Source organism: Blennius ocellaris, assembly GCF_963422515.1.
Source record: "Blennius ocellaris genome assembly, chromosome: 10".
Taxonomy (NCBI): domain Eukaryota; kingdom Metazoa; phylum Chordata; class Actinopteri; order Blenniiformes; family Blenniidae; genus Blennius; species Blennius ocellaris.
In genome coordinates this window covers 19,482,316-19,498,890 of record NC_137659.1, presented here as the reverse complement: position 1 = coordinate 19,498,890, position 16,575 = coordinate 19,482,316, and the positions used below count along the sequence as shown (strand labels likewise).

The window sequence follows — 16,575 nt, the reverse complement described above, 5'->3', positions numbered from 1 at the left end:
TTTGTCTTTTAAGAAGCCCCCCTTCCCTCTCGTCAAGAGAGCATTAAGTGCACTAAAGCTCATTGATTTTTATTGACATTTTCACTGCTTCCAGAATCTCACACTTTGCATCATGAATAAGGGAATACACTATTTCAACTACAGCATCATGTCATCTGTGGAATTCCTCAAAATTCCCATGACTGCATGTTTATGTGGCCTTTAATGTAATCTGTGTGGTTAGGGAACATGAGCACTTTTTCCAAAGGAAGAAAAAAACATAGGTATATTTAATTATGATAATAAATATGAATAGATGTTCTAAAACGGGAAAGTATTATTTGCACTTGGGCTCTCAAACAAAACGCGTCCTTCAAGCGGGTTCATCTGGATTAGGTGGAAAAGGCTGGAAAAGATTCCTGGATATTTTCCCAGTGATTGCTCACAATTTTTCAATACATTCCCCAATGAGTTATAGAGGAGTGTGCACCCGGTGCCCCTGTAATGTTTTATAAGCCTGGTTCCTGTTTTGTATCTCTGAACTGGTCCTGCAAGGTCCCATTAAGAAAATACAGTTACATTCCCTAACTTTTAATTTTGAAATTGGCTTTCTCTTTTTTGTTCTGCAGTGAATTTTTGATATTGTGCTATTACGACACGCCTCTTGGCCGGCTTCTAATGGACACGTCACCCTTCCAAGTTTAATAAAACCCTCAGAAATGACTTAAAAAAATTCTGATGTAAATGAGGGCCGAAGGTGCTGATGAAGTCTTTGGGTGGGAGAGGGCGGGGGTGACGTTGCTGTGGCGGGTGGCCTTATGATGCAATGTTCTGGCAGCAGTGTTATGAAACAGCATGAAGGCAGAGATTACACAAAGTAGGCTAGTGGAGCAGCTGAGCCCAGAACACCTACAGTCCCTGATTCTTTTTTTGTTTCTTTCACACACAAACACTCACGCAGCCACACACTCGCACAGACACACATCGGAGGATTTAGTGTGCACATTCTTTTGTTGTTTTTTGTTTTTTGTCCTCTGCAGACCCTTTCCGCTACCACTTCCTTTATTTCCAGAACGCTTATCCTTGTTTTTCTCATACACATCCACGCCTCCTTTGTTGTCAGCCAAAAATTTATCATATTCAATGAGATTTATGTTTTTATTCATGCACATATTTGAATCCAAGCTGGGTCTGCACAGCTCTTCACTCACGTCTGCTGTTTTCCCCTCTCGTTCCTCCTGTGCACATCTTCTCCAAAGCCGCTCTGTTCTATGTCTCCCTTGACAACGGCAGTGACACTTTGACCTTAGCTCTTATGTAACTGCTGTGGAGCTCGGTTAGACAGCAGAGGAAGCAGGGAGAGGGAGAAAAGAGGGAAAAAGAGAAGGAGAGCTCGGGCATGGCCTCTTATATGGCAGACATTTTGTTCCCCTACTGAAGGTGAAAGACGATTCAGGCATGGAGGGGGGGGGGAAAGCAGAGCTTACAGCTCAAGAAGCTGGAAGATTCTGGGAGGATGCCAGCGGCAGCATAACAGGATGAGGGAGCAGATTGTGGAGGAAGGGAGAAGGGATACGCGAAGTGGATGAATATTTGCGTCGTAGAGCGTGTGACAACAAGCAGATCTGCAGACGAGTCAGAGATGCCCCAGCCCATGTCTGCTTTAAACCTTTTCCCAAACATAAAACAGCAACTTTTCATAACTGACACAGACTGCCATTTCGAGGCGAATCCTGATAAAAAAAAAAATGTAACACAGGAGACTTTTTAAATTATTTTTGCTTTATAAGTGATATGCAGATGCATGTGTGTCACATACGTGTGGACAACCTTTCATAATCATTTATCTGCATTCATTTTGGGGCAAAAAGCTGAATTCAGATGATCTTGCACGCCCATGAATCTGCTGTTGATGCAGATTCCCTCAGTGTTTATGCAGAAAGTCGCGTCGCTAGGGATGGCATACGGTCTCTACTGAGTCAGATCAAAGCTGGAGGAGCCTTGTGACTCCCCAGGGCTGAATTTAAAGGCCCCCGCTCACATCAAAGAGCCTTTGTAGAAATGAGGGACCAACTGTAACTGATTGGCTGCACATGGTTACAGTGGGGCCCCATGGCCAATCTCTCTGCTTCAGGAGAATCGACTGCATACATTCCAGTCTGGCTCTCTGACATAGCATGCTGTAAATTGTTCACATGCATTTGCACGTTACCAGGAGTAATTTAATCCACTTTTTTTTTTCTTTTTTTTTTTTTTTACAGCATATATTTACCACCTCACGCAATTTGATTTTGTAATTTGTACAAATTCTTGCTTCCACTCATAAAAAGGCGGAAACACATAGATACACATTAGTGCTTGACTGTACCAGTCATTTTGCTGGGATTATTTTAGGCTTCATCCACAGGGCTGTAATCCCTCACTCCTACTTCCCCTAGTCCGTTAATCTCCCTGTTTTCTTCTCCCGAGCAGCACCATTAATCCCCAATCACCCCCCCACTTCCACCAGCCACGGTGCTGTAATCTGGAGCTGTGAGCTTTGCTGCGTCACTGGGTCAGTGTGTCAGATGAAGTGCAAGCATCGCTCTCTCTCCTGTCAGGAGCCGCTCATCCTTCCAGACTCAACTCCATTTTCACGTCCTTGGCATATCTCAGTTCTTCTGCATGTCATTCCCGACTGTTTTGTGTTTTTCCACCCCCTGTTACCTTCCAGCACATTATATTCTTTTTTTCTCCTCATCCGTTGAATTTCTCCAGCCTCCAGATTCAAGTTCAACCACTGGCCATAAGGTACACACTGTGCATTGCACTCACGCTTGCAAGCGCCACGGGAACAATGCAGGAATAAATGATGGTCCTGTCATTCACCTGCATAACTCTCTGTTACGCACCTGTGATGAACAAGTCTCTTTAAAAAAAAGTTATTGTCCTGTTTTGTTTACTACCACCTGCATGAGCATGAAATCTAAATGAAGCTTAGATGCAAAGAGGTCTTACAAAATAAAAAAAAAAAGATGATCAGCATATTACGAAAATAAGAGGTACAGTAATCATTCTTGAAATCTGACTCCAGGTTCTTGCGACGGCGTAGCAGTCCCCCAAAAGTGGATAATAAGGGCTCTGAAAGTGTGTTTTCTGCGTTTCACTAATCATTGCATTGACAAAGCCTCAGAGCTGTAAGACCTACTTTGACTCGGATTAGGCATATCCAAATAATAAGTACTGAACAACAAAGAGGAAGATTGATTCTTCTCCATTGGCCTTGTACAAATAGTCAAACTCACCCTGTTTACTGTATATTCACAACACACTAACACGTCTGGAAAACAGAACATTATTGTTCTTGGGTGAATCCTATAACACAGAGAAAAAGTTCTGCACAGTTGTTTCAATATGTAAATGAACGGTTACACGGGGACAAATGAAGTTTCTACGCTGTCTAAACTTGTCTGCACAGAAGAATCAGCTGCATATGTCTCACCCTGTCACTCACTGACTCTTTTCTTCCCTTCCCCAATCCTTCCACATTTCTTTTCTTTGTTTCGCACAAAAGCTGGTTTAACGTCCACGCCCACAGATGCTTGAATAGAGGGAGGACTATGTGGTGTTGACACACTCACGGTGCCAAACCCCTAATTTATGTAATATATTATCGAGCCAAAGGCCTGTTGGGATTGATTAAAGTACAAACCTGGTCATAATCAGGTGATAGGCTGATAAATCTGGACTTTACACGTTCGCCTGAGTGTGGAGGGGGGAAAAAAAAACTGTCCAGCTTGTCCCTTTGTCAACATGAACATGGAAATATGATGCAAATACATATCTAAGCCCTATAAGGATGTCGCGGGAGCCGAGTAAATTGATGTTTCCATGGCGACGAGCCTGTGTTTATCTCCGGTGTTGAATCAGCGTGCTTTGCCATGTGAGTCTGACCCACTTACACCCAAGTGAGTGCGAATGCACACACATAAGCAAAGACACACACTAACACACACATGCAATCACACATGGAGGCTGACTGTGAGATTCGCCTGTATATTAAATAAGACCAGCGAGCACATTGAGAGGGAAGAACTGTTTTTTTTACCCCAAACTACTACTAGTTGGTTTTTTGTGTGGTTTTTTTTAGAAGACAGTGACTATTCCTCCTTCCACGTCTCATCATGCTGTTCTCTACATCTTTGATCTGATGACCTCAATCTGTTGAGTCCCTTCCTCTGGGCAGTACTTAGTGCCTATACTCTCCTTATGTCATCGCCTTTTCTTCTTCCCAGTTTCTTTCATCATGTTCTCACAGATCATAGATTTCCACCCATTCTCACCCTGGACCTCTAACTGCCTTAAATGACCTCGTCAGGGAATAACGTTGCACTCATACATATAAACATGATCAGCGAAATGCAATGAAACGCTCATGTTATTGTGCAGCATTCTAATTTATTCAAATTCCACAACCTGACAGATTTTTTGGGGGCATCTTGCTATTGGCGCAGTTCAGCACATACGATACACAGAATGCCACCTCACATTGTTGTTTTCTGAGATAAACACTGCTTGTGATAATCAGGCATCTGTGAGTTTCAGTAATTCAATTCATATATAACCGCCCTCATGACTCATCCCTGCGCAGCCAGCAGAAACAGAGACATCTAGTGTTGGCTTCGTGGTATATCACGATGCACTTATGTAATACATGGAGTTTGCACTTTTGCATGCTTATTCCGGTTTTTTGGTATGTTTGTTTTTATCTCCTATATGTTCAACGACAACCCAGACACACGACAAACAAGTAGTTCAGTGTGTTTTGAGATCCAGAAACATCAGACAGACTCGATGATTATTCCCTGTCACGTCCGGGGTCTTTCCACACACACACACACACACACACACACACACACACACACACACACACACACACACACACACACACACACACACACACACACACACACACACACACACACACACACACACACACACACACACACGCACTGAGGGGTATGTGAGTGTGTGTTAATGTATGTTCCCAAAGCAGGTAACATGGTGGCTGCACTCGACTGCCTCTCCAAATGTGCAAGCGTCCGACAACAGATTGACAACCCCCACAAACATTATGCAACTTCAGCATTATGTAATACGCAATCACAACAAAAAAAAAAGGAGAAAAAAAAGCTGGACCCAAATCATTTGACTCTGGCATGTTAACAGGCCCACGTGGTTCCAGCTGATTCATCGGACTCTGAGAGCGAGCTGTTTTTTGTTCAGCCGATACGTGTGCGTTTGATGCAAATGTGTATCGCTCACATCAGTGAAGTGGAGCAGTGCACTGTGATTTTCACATTTAGGAGGTGTGCAGAAAGTCTGCATTGCGTCACAGCAGGGAGAAAAGGGGGGTGGGGGGGTGGGGGGGGTGGGGGGGGTGAGGAAAAGGAGACAGGAGGGAGGAGAGCAGGGCCGCATCCAGAGGAGAGATGGGTGTGTCCTCACTGACCTAGTTAGAGTTATGGAAACCCCCGCTCCTCTCCTACCTCCACCCGCCCTCCACTGACGTGTAAAGGGCACTTTCAAACAGTACCAGACAGTCAGCAATGATTCACAGGGAGCTGGTGGAGAAAGCCTGGCATTCAGGGAGAGACAGACGGGCCAAGTAAAAGAGATGGTCTGAGGCGAGCAGACACATATATCCACAAAGACGCATCCGATCTGGGTAGATTTGGGAAATATCTCTGTGAAAACAGGGGGAGGCCTGAGGGGATTTAAAACAAATTAATGACAACAACAGGCTGCATCCGTAATACTGAAGCCTTTCATATCCTGTGCATGATTAAAATTCTGCCTTTCTTATCTGAGAACAATGTCTTTGAGGCATGAAGTAGCTTTTAATAAACCTGCAAGAAAAATTGCAATAACTATAAAATAATAAGTGTAATTACTAATGAACTGGATCTAATCTGACATTTCCTGCTTTTTTTTTCATGGTTTCTCTTATAGAAATCCAGATTCTCACAGGCCATATGTGAGATGTGTTGCAAAAATCAACAAGGAATTTAGTACCTCTGCTTAATTAAGGTACTTCATCTGCAAAACCGTCTGGTATTCACAATAAAAACCAATGTCAATGTTCATCCAGGCCAAGTGTCTTTTCTCTGAGATGGTGGTTTTGCTCCTCTGTCGACATCGACAAGATCCTGTAATCCCAAAGTCAAATACTCAATTCTTGAAAGCTCAGAGTGAAACTTTCCTGAGACCAAGTCGCCTTGCTTAAAATAGATGGAGCCAGTCAACGGGCAGTATCATACTCCAAAGCTTTCTGTTTGCTCATCGGTTTTTAGCGTCATGTATTGTCATTAGTTCCATTATCCTATCCCAAAACCATTTCCAGATTACATTTTCAGATACTCCCTCTCATTTTTCTCTTTGAAAGCTCCGTCTCTGTCGTTCACTCTCAGTTTCATTGGCCTCCCCGATTGAAAATACTCTCAGTTCTGCTTTTGGATATATAACCTGTGTGAAGAATCCTGCTTTTTGGTGTTTGTTGCTTTGTTATGAATGCCATTATTTTGAGTTTTAAACCTCATCAGTGAACTCGGTGGCTGCTTGATCACTGTGGACTGGCACTTCTGATAAATAGTTGTCGAATATAGAAACTCACGAAACGTGTATAGCACACACCGCCTATTACAAAGCGTTAAATATGACTTGGGATTTACATTTGATCCACAATGTGCGTCATAAAACCCGCTGAAGATTAGTCACCGATAAACACACGCCCCCTGCCTCAGACCAGAAAATCAGGCCTCCCAACACAAAGCAGCACATATTCACCGTAATGCACAATAACTACGTAGCAAACATATTCTATAGAAAACTATGTCACTCCATTTTTTTCTTTTTTTTTTCAATTAAATGTCTTTACCCCAGTGGTGATTGACCAATCTCTGGCTCGTGTCTCGGCTTCGTGTTTTGTATGATTGAGCAGAAGCACTTTGTTGACAAAATAAGTCACAAAGCAGGTCAGCCAGAGCCACATGAAGGTGGAGAAAAAGCCCTGCAGACTTTTTTCTATTATCTCCCTCATTGAATCCAGAAAGCTCTTTTCTTTCTTGAGCATGTTTACTCTAGTCGGTCGGCGACCGTCTTAGATCCTCCGAGACATTCTGTCTTGTTTTGCTTGACAAGAAAGAAAAAAAATTTAAAAAAATCTTGAGGATTGAAAATGGTCCCAATCAGACTGACACAATGGCACACATTTTCCAGGTGAAAGCTTGGAAAATATGTTTCAGTGTGTTGGTTCTTGCTGAAGTTTGTTTCGTCTTCTCTCACAGGCCACGGCAACAGAACAACGACCCGTTTCTTTTGTGGGGGTTGGCAGTGAATTACACTTCTTTCACAAGGACAAATATGTATTTTGAAATGTTCTTTTCTAGTTTAGCTTTGTCAATGGAGCTCTTAACGCTATGCTCTCACCACCATTACAAGCTTGTCCCCCCCCCCCAATTCTTTCTGCAGAGTTGCAAGTTTTTGATTGGCAAGGTGTAAAGAAATGAGCATGTATTAACAAAAGAATACAAAGGACAGCAATAGCTAATTAAGGTGAGAGCAGGAATGCAAAAAACAAAGACATCCATAAGCTGTTGTGTGCAAGAAACACTTTAAGTACATATTTTTTTTAAGTGCAAACTTTGCCGCAGACACGTCTCTGTCACATGAAGTTACCCGAAAGGGGAACACGACTGTGTTTTGTGGTTGCTGTACTTTCTTGGCGAGCCTAAATAGACGGTGCAACACGTATAGCTGCAGACAGATGTTCCATGAATACAGGAAGCGGTGCAAATGTGACTTATGCATCTCGAAAGGAGACGTTCTGATCCTGTTGCCCGTCGAATCTGTTGCCTGAGGTATGTAGACGAATGCTTTCTTCTGACAAATTTCTGCAGCAGGACACAGAGTTCAACACTATAAATATGTACCTATGTAAGAAATGTATCATTCTGTTGCAGTTTCTGTTTTTCGGCGTTGTTTGCAGCCAATATTTCACCGGCTGAAGTTACTTCGCCACAACTCCAGTCTCCCCTTCGGGGGTCATAAAACAAGGGAGTGAGATGCTTGTTTGGTTCGCTGGATTCAGAATGTGTCCATTTGTAGATTATGATAAACAACATTGTAACTTTAATGGAGGTAGAAAAGCAAGTTAAATTTTAAGTGGCATATAAAAATGATACAGATAGGTTTGTAATTGTCGCACGCATGTGTGTGTGTGTGTGTGTGTATGTGTGTGTGTGTGTGTGTGTGTGTGTGTGTGTGTGTGTGTGTGTGTGTGTGTGTGTGTGTGTGTGTGTGTGTGTGTGTGTGAGAGTGTGTGTGTGTGTGTGTATTAACACACTCTGCATTTCCTATTCTCAAACAGGCCCACTCCTGTATGTACACAGAAGCTCACAAATACTGTAGTCATTTTCACACCAGCCTAATGAAATGTAATGAAGCTTGATTTAATGACTGTTAATCCAAAGCAAGTTCACCTGTACTTCCACTAGTAACACACTCTGCATTTCCTATTCTCAAACAGGCCCACTTCTTACAGTTGAAGTTCAGAATGGACCAGAACAGCAGCAGCAGGAATTGCACAGTGGAAGTTCTTCAGGGTTCTGGTTACAGCGTCGTGTTCCTCCTGGGTTTTCTTGTCAACGCAGCGGCTCTGCGGGCCTTCGTCGCCAAACGGGACTCCTGGACAGACACGCACATCTACATGCTGAACTTGGCCATAGCCGACTTTTGCTTGGTGATCTCCCTCCCCTTCAGGATCTACGACGCTTTCTACTGCCTGCCAAACACCTACCTGTGTACCGTCCTCATTTATATACACTTCGCCAACATGTATGCCAGCATTGGGACTCTGACAGCCATCAGTGTGCAGCGTTACCTGGCTGTGAGGTTCCCAATGCAGTCCAGGTTGTGGAAGAAGAAGAAGGAGACGGCGTTCGCTGTGTGTTTAGTCCTCTGGGTTTTTCTGTTGACAATGTGTGTTGTTTTCCGAAAGGAAAACTATCCGGATAATCTGTGGAAGTGCTATGACAGATGTAAAAATCGTCCACTTAGTCTGAAGGTTATTGTGCTTCTTGTAGTCCTCGGTTTCTTTGTTCCATTGTTGGTTGTGATATTTTGTTCCAGTCGGATCATCTGTATTTTGGCTAAGGTAGAAGACAAAGCAGACGAAAAGAAAAATACTGTCAACATAGTAACGGCAAACATGATTGGTTTTATCATGTGCTACACACCTATCCATGTTGCTTTTCTTGTGAATTATAATAATGACGTACCTAAAAACTGGATGTCTATAGATTTACCTGAGCACACGTATCTACTTGTCTCTGAATGGATCGCCTCCACAAACTGCTGTTTTGATTCCATCAGCTATTACTTTTTGTTGAAAGGGTTCTATTCAGTGAGAAAACCGTGTCTCTCAAAACTGCATTTGTGATCATGTTTCTTTAAAAGAAATGTTAATTACTGAAGCTGTTCTTCGCAGATTTCACGTGTATTTTCCAGTCTTGTTGCTTGCTCCAGATGTGGCAAAAATATTTGTTGGCTTGACATGTAAAAAAGAAAGAAAAAAAAAGTATGATTGCAAATGAGAGATTTGGTTTTGGAAACACTGGACAATTAAAAAATGCTGAAGACCTCATGGGTCATTTACATCATATATGGCGTGCTTTAAGTTGTGTCTTTTCATGACATCTTCTTGGAAAGGTTTAGTATCAGACAAATAAGACAACTGGAACATCATCTGATAAATGAAAACTAGTCACATTTAATGCGGGCTTTGACAATCTTGAGTTTTCCAATTTAAAATCTGAAATTTGGGAATTATAGTAGTCTCACAATTTACTCTTACATCCACAATAGAAAATAATTCTTAGTCTTGTGATTTGAAGAAAAAAACAGGAATCAGGCATGTCCATATTAGATGAATATTATGTTTTATGACATTTGAGAGAAAAAAAAGTATTATGTTGTAAACTAAATCACTGCAATGGTGGTCTTTTCCATTAGAGAAACAGACTTGGGATCAGGATTTCACAGGTTCATATCCCACAGCAAACAGATCACCACTGTAGGTCCCTGAGTAAGACCCTTGACCCCCCCCACCCCCCCCCCCCCCCCCCCCCCCCAGCTCCCTGGAGTTCCCCAATGTAGCTGCGTCTCTACATCCTAGAAACAGGAGGGGTCAATGTGGAAACAAGGAATTACCTCGAGGGGATTATTCAATCATGATTAGAAAAAAAACAATATTTGCTCGAGTATCTTGCAGTGCATGAATATGAAATTTAGAGTAACTTACATTATTTAAATAAATTAAATCATTATTATTTTAAAATTGAATTCAAGTGTACTTTCTTTATTACATAACCATTATCTAATGCACAATTGCCATTTCAAGTGTCATTGCAACCGGTGGCCTGCGGGCTGCTTGTGGCCCCTGGATGCTTTCTTAGCGGCCCACTGAGCAATGACCAAAAGTAATTATGTTGACAGGTGAAGATGATGAATTTAACCATAACTCAACCAGGTATCTTTTGCAATTCCACTGCAAATACTCAGTCATGACATGCAATTAAAGTGTTGATAATAATTTGATGAATTTAATTTAGAACTATACAGTAAATCACTTTCATTGGATTGCTAAACATTATATGTCTATATTGCATACTGTTAGGATGGTTTGGTCAAGATGTAGACATCTAGCCAACAGGGGAAGGTACTTGTGACCCTTATAATGATTGAAGTTGCTGATAACTGTCCATTTATTTTCTCACGTTCGGCTCTGAGCATAAAGCCACTGTGGTTTCCTGAAAATCATTACCCACTTCCTGGTCTTACCTGACTGATGCTGCGTACTCAACTGCAGCGAGACACATTCTCATAAAATAGAGGACATTCATCACAAGTGGAAATTCACAAGACCCCCTCCACTTACACCATAACAGACGACAGGCTCACGTGACTGCCTTTAATAGCGGTGTGAAGTTATTGAACAAAAAAAACAAAAGGCTTCAGTTGGTAAGTTCCTTTTCATATTGGTCAGATTTTAACAGCGACACGGTTTGTATAAATCTCGCAGCATGACTGTGTCTGTCATCTGGTAAAAGAGACTTCTTGCTTTGTTGCAGTTTCTGTTTTTCATTGTTGTTTGGACCTAATATGTTGCTGGCTGTCTGATTTCACGTGGCTGCGACCCTAATCTTCCCATTGGGGGTCGTAAAGAAAGTCTGAGACACTTGTTTTTTTATTTCTATGTGATGAATTGAAAGGGAATACCTAAACTTTTTTTCATGGTGCAGACCTGTTTTCTAAATTATGGGCCAAAAGTGGGATGTTGATGGATTTTCTTTGGGCCACAAGGTGAAACTGTGAAATTCCGAGCACATATATTTTAAATTGTATTTTCCAAATGGAAATATGATTATAACCAATCGCTTTTCGGCTCAGAGGTTTGTCCACCTCTCTCTTTGTTAGTTGTGGCCATAATCTCAAATATAAAAGAAATGCAAGGAAGATTTCATAGTTCTACTTGACAGATAACATGGAAGACTTCTGTACAGAAAGTAATTTATTTTTAAAGCTGCCCGGCTCAGTACAGAATGAGTTCTGCAAACCAGCATTGTATCCATCTTCTATACTTTTTTATCCACATGAGCTCGTTGCTCGTCGGCTCCTTTTTTTTTGTTCTGTGTGAGGAATCCAGAGTACTCAGATAATTACTGGCCCAAACCAATGATAATATCACTGTTAGAAGAGGGTGAAGCAATACCCCACCATGCAGACTTATTTTCACACCAGCCTAATGAAATGTAATGAAGCTTGATTTAATGACTGTTAATCCAAAGCAAGTTCACCTGTACTTCCACTAGTAACACACTCTGCATTTCCTATTCTCAAACAGGCCCACTTCTTACAGTTGAAGTTCAGAATGGACCAGAACAGCAGCAGCAGGAATTGCACAGTGGAAGTTCTTCAGGGTTCTGGTTACAGTGTCGTGTTCCTCCTGGGTTTTCTTGTCAACGCAGCGGCTCTGCGGGCCTTCGTCGCCAAACGGGACTCCTGGACAGACACGCACATCTACATGCTGAACTTGGCCATAGCCGACTTTTGCTTGGTGATCTCCCTCCCCTTCAGGATCTACAACGCTTTCTACTGCCTGCCAAACACCTACCTGTGTACCGTCCTCATTTATATACACTTCGCCAACATGTATGCCAGCATTGGGACTCTGACAGCCATCAGTGTGCAGCGTTACCTGGCTGTGAGGTTCCCAATGCAGTCCAGGTTGTGGAAGAGGAAGAAGGAGACGGCGTTCGCTGTGTGTTTAGTCCTCTGGGTTTTTCTGTTGACAATGTGTGTTGTTTTCCGAAAGGAAAACTATCCGGATAATCTGTGGAAGTGCTATGATAGATGTAAAAATCGTCCACTTAGTCTGAAGGTTATTGTGCTTCTTGTAGTCCTCGGTTTCTTTGTTCCATTGTTGGTTGTGATATTTTGTTCCAGTCGGATCATCTGTATTTTGCAAACGAAAGGAAAAGCACTGAAAGGTATTAGTGGCATAGTAACAGCAAACATGATTGGTTTTATCATGTGCTACACACCTATCCATGTTGCTTTTCTTGTGAATTATAATAATGACGTACCTAAAAACTGGATGTCTATAGATTTACCTGAGCACACGTATCTACTTGTCTCTGAATGGATCGCCTCCACAAACTGCTGTTTTGATTCCATCAGCTATTACTTGTTATTGAAAAGGTTTTATTTATAAATCGGTCCTCTGTCCATCCAAGCTGGGGTCACAGGAGCAGCAGCCAGTTCAAGCCAACCTTTAGAAATAAGCAGGCTACACTTTGAACAGTTCACTAGCCCATCAAAACAGGCAGGACAACAGCTTTTTGAATTTGTTTTTTTTTTTTTTTTTAGCTTTGCACATCTCGAGACCGAAGCATTTGCCCATTCCTCCTTGCAAAATAGTTCAAGATGGAGAACATCTGTCAAAAACAATTTTCAACTCATGCGAAACGACTGACTCACCAGGAAATGCCTCCATTGACACGGAGGACATTTAACATGGTAGTAATAAAGAAAATGATATGTGTGTGTGTGTTTTTTTGTGTCATTTTCAATAAACATTATTATTGGAATACTATTGATGTTTAAATACTTTTCTGTAAAGCGACTAACCTTGTTTTCAATAAACGAGTCACACACAAGACTACCAGCTCCAACCCTGAATTACAATTCAACAATCTGACACTTCCACATTTCTTAAATGTGTCACCACGTCCAACAGGTTTAATATTATTGTGCTTGATTTAATTGCCCTCAAATTCTTTAAAGCCATGTATAAACATTCACGCATGCAGACAAGTACGTATCGCAGGTAATCGTCTCCGTCAAATTCAGATAGTTGCTAAGTTGCTATATTAATGCTTCAGCTGCTTCGGGGATATGCATATATGTGTGGGTGTGTTTTGAGATATAAATATTTTCTGTCTGGCTCAAACCGGTTCAACTGGTTTCTGTGTGATGCACCAATCTGATATGGAAGAACATGAGCTCTTCTTAGCTTTGCCACACAGCCCAACTGAACAGCAATTTGTCTGAGTGTAGCAGAACAGATGGACAATGTCCACTTAACTCGAAAGCCCCTGTGGGAGCAGAAGCTGTTTCATTCCCTTGAAGTGACAGTCTGCAGGCCAGTGTCCAGCTCCCTCTTGTGGAAAGGAAAAAAAACAAAAAACATGCCTGGTTGATTGTCTATGTCCTCTTTGCTCTGAAAAACTTAAGAGCAGTAATGATGTACCGTACTCATTGCTGGAAGCAGCTGTGAAACAATGGAGCTGAAATCAGTGAATCTGTGTATATGTGTGTACATATGGATGATGATATGCACTTATTCTAACAAATGCATTTAAAACCATACGCAACAGCATTAGCAGTCAATTATATGATGCCATTTAATAGCAGTACTCCAAAGATTGATGGTTATTATATCAGCAGTAGCTTAGCAACTGCAAAAAAATGCCCCAAAAAACAAAACAAAAAAAAAAACAAACTCAGCAGGCATCAGTCAAATGAGAAGGCTCAGCTCTGGCTGAGATCAGGCCTGCGACTCTACTCTAATAACAGGAAGGAAAACTGCCGAACTTCGTCTTCAGGCAAAGTCACGTAAATACTGTACATACATCTTATTCACAGCAGTGTCACCGAAAAACAGCCTCACACTTCACACACAGTCCTGTCTTAGAAGAACACGGATGATTCCCCCGTACCCAAAACCAAACTGATACACAAATACATTCAGGGTGATTATTTACAATATTCACAAATAATACAATACAGCTCCTTTGAAAACAAAGCAAAAAAAACACACACGTTTGTGCTTTTCCTTATTACTGCACAGTATAGTGACCACAAACAAAATGTCAACAAAAAAAGAAAAGAGGAATGCGTACATTCATTCTCTCAGGATGTTGACAAACATTTTCGAGATCCTCCAGTATGGCAGTTGGTTGGTGATGACAGACGTTCACTAGACTACAGGACAAGACCAAGCTTCCATAATCAGAGCAAATATGACACAAAATGTGTTACACAGTGTTCCCTCAGTTCATTTCAGTCCATTTGAAGGTTTGTTTATGAGCTACTTAAATGTTGCAATCATTACATTATGAGCTCTTGTGGAAAAAACAAAACAAAACACAGTTCATGTCATGGTGTGGGTGAATCCATTAACAGTGTAATCGTAAAGGGCATGACAAAATGTCCTATATTCATTCTTACATATTTACAGAACATGGCATTATGTGTTTAAGTCGTTTAGAAACATGGCCTCAAACGCTGTCGGTTAGCATTCAGCAACACACGCATCCAGATCGACAAAGGGAGCTGGAAACAACAACAACAACAACAACAAAACGAACAGTACAGGCCAACATCCCAAAATAAAAGCAAATTGAACATTCGGCTTGTAAGGTCAAAAGGCAAACGTATCACAAGTATACTGCAATAAGTGAGTTCTTCAACATCACAGTAGACGAGAAAGGTGCACCGCTGACTGAAATGATCCTCATGGCACTTCCAAACAAGTTTTTTCAGGTTTTTCTTTTTTTTTTTTTTGCTTCAGTGTTCAGGCATCAATATATCATTCATCAGTTGAGTTTGGCACGTTTATGTATACATGTGAAAAACAAACAAACAAATAAAAAAACCCTAAGAATTTACGACTACAACTGAGTGTGAAAAAGAGATCTTTTGTACATTAACAATGACAGCGGACATGAAAAAAGTTAGTTCAGTCTGCTTGTATTTCAGGATTTACTATGTGTCTTACATTATCGTTTTATCTAAATTAAAATTCACTATGTACATACAAACCATATATTGCTGCTCAGGACAGGGTCAGCTCGAATCAGCATTCACTTGTTGACGCACCGCGCTGGAGTGAAAATCAAAAACGAGACTATTTTGATGTGACAATCACATCATCAACTCATATTTGCTCTGTGTTTCTTTCTTTATTGTTTTGTCTCGAGTTTATGACTTCTATCTCCTACCCAAACCTTGTTGTGTTGATCCTAATGCTGACCGCTTCTTGTTACTGGACAATTGTATTGCCTGGATATATCGTTCCATCTGCCTGCTGGGAAGGGTTCCATTACCACTATTGGTTCTGAGTTAAGCCAGAGGTTTCAATCATAACCACTGTATCTGTCACTTTGCTCTTTATCATGCCTGTGGGACCTTGACCTACTGTGGGCTTACAGGGAACTCTTTCCCAGTGAAATTGGACTCAGTGCTGTAATGCACAACTAATGAATGTGTGTGTGTATCTGCCCTACGGGGACAGTGAAGGACAAGGTGGGGGGGGGGGGCTCACATATTGCAGTGGGTTTACTCTAAATTTCTACAACACTTTTCTTTTCTTCCCTTCGTTCTCCCCAGCTCGGATTTTCCATTCAGCACTGTGCTGTGGCGCAATCCCAACCCATGTCCTTGTGGAATTATTGGTCATTAAAGAGTACATGGAGTGGAAAGGGGGGAAAGGAGTCGAGCGACGGACAGCTGAGAGGCTGTCACCACAGAGTGCATGCAGTTGGCGGGGCTTGTGCCGACATTTCAGTCCTGCACTCTGCTCTCCAAAGATGTGAGTTATGGTCCCATATTCCTACCGGACAGGTTCGAGGCATTTGGCACGCAAGACATGCTTCTCGTGTACACAGAATACTAAATACCCACCTGCACAAATACATGTATGCTGGCGCTGCATGTGTGCAGCAAGGAGAACGAGGGGAAAAGAAGGAGAGAGAAGGACTTTGTGTCATTTCATCCGTTCAGTTAGAAAGTCTTCCCTTCTTGTCTGATGACTCAGCCGGAGCTTCAGATAGTTTTACAGTGTTCAATTTTCTTACTTCAAGTACCTCGTTAGCAATCAGAACAACAGGTAATATCGCACAGAACAGTTGGTTGGCAGTCTTGTTAATCGTATCCAAGAGGGAAAGAGGCGTCCCGCTCCTGCAGGGCTGTTTGACTGGCTCTGCAGTCAATCTG

General features: G+C 41.8%; 2 protein-coding genes across 2 annotated transcripts; both read left to right on the top strand.

The window, feature by feature from the left end:
* Positions 1-8,572: 8,572 nt before the first annotated feature.
* LOC308135537 (G-protein coupled receptor 35) lies at positions 8,573-9,457 on the top strand (the record flags this gene model as incomplete). The annotated part of the gene is made up of 1 exon (XM_080503586.1): positions 8,573-9,457. The coding sequence occupies one exon, from the start codon at positions 8,573-8,575 to the stop codon at positions 9,455-9,457; it is 885 nt and encodes a 294-aa protein (XP_080359712.1).
* A 2,490-nt stretch (positions 9,458-11,947) lies between these two features.
* LOC308135536 (G-protein coupled receptor 35-like) lies at positions 11,948-12,790 on the top strand (the record flags this gene model as incomplete). Its single annotated transcript, XM_080503585.1, has 1 exon — positions 11,948-12,790. One exon carries the CDS (start codon positions 11,948-11,950, stop codon positions 12,788-12,790), a length of 843 nt encoding a protein of 280 aa, XP_080359711.1.
* Positions 12,791-16,575: the final 3,785 nt, after the last annotated feature.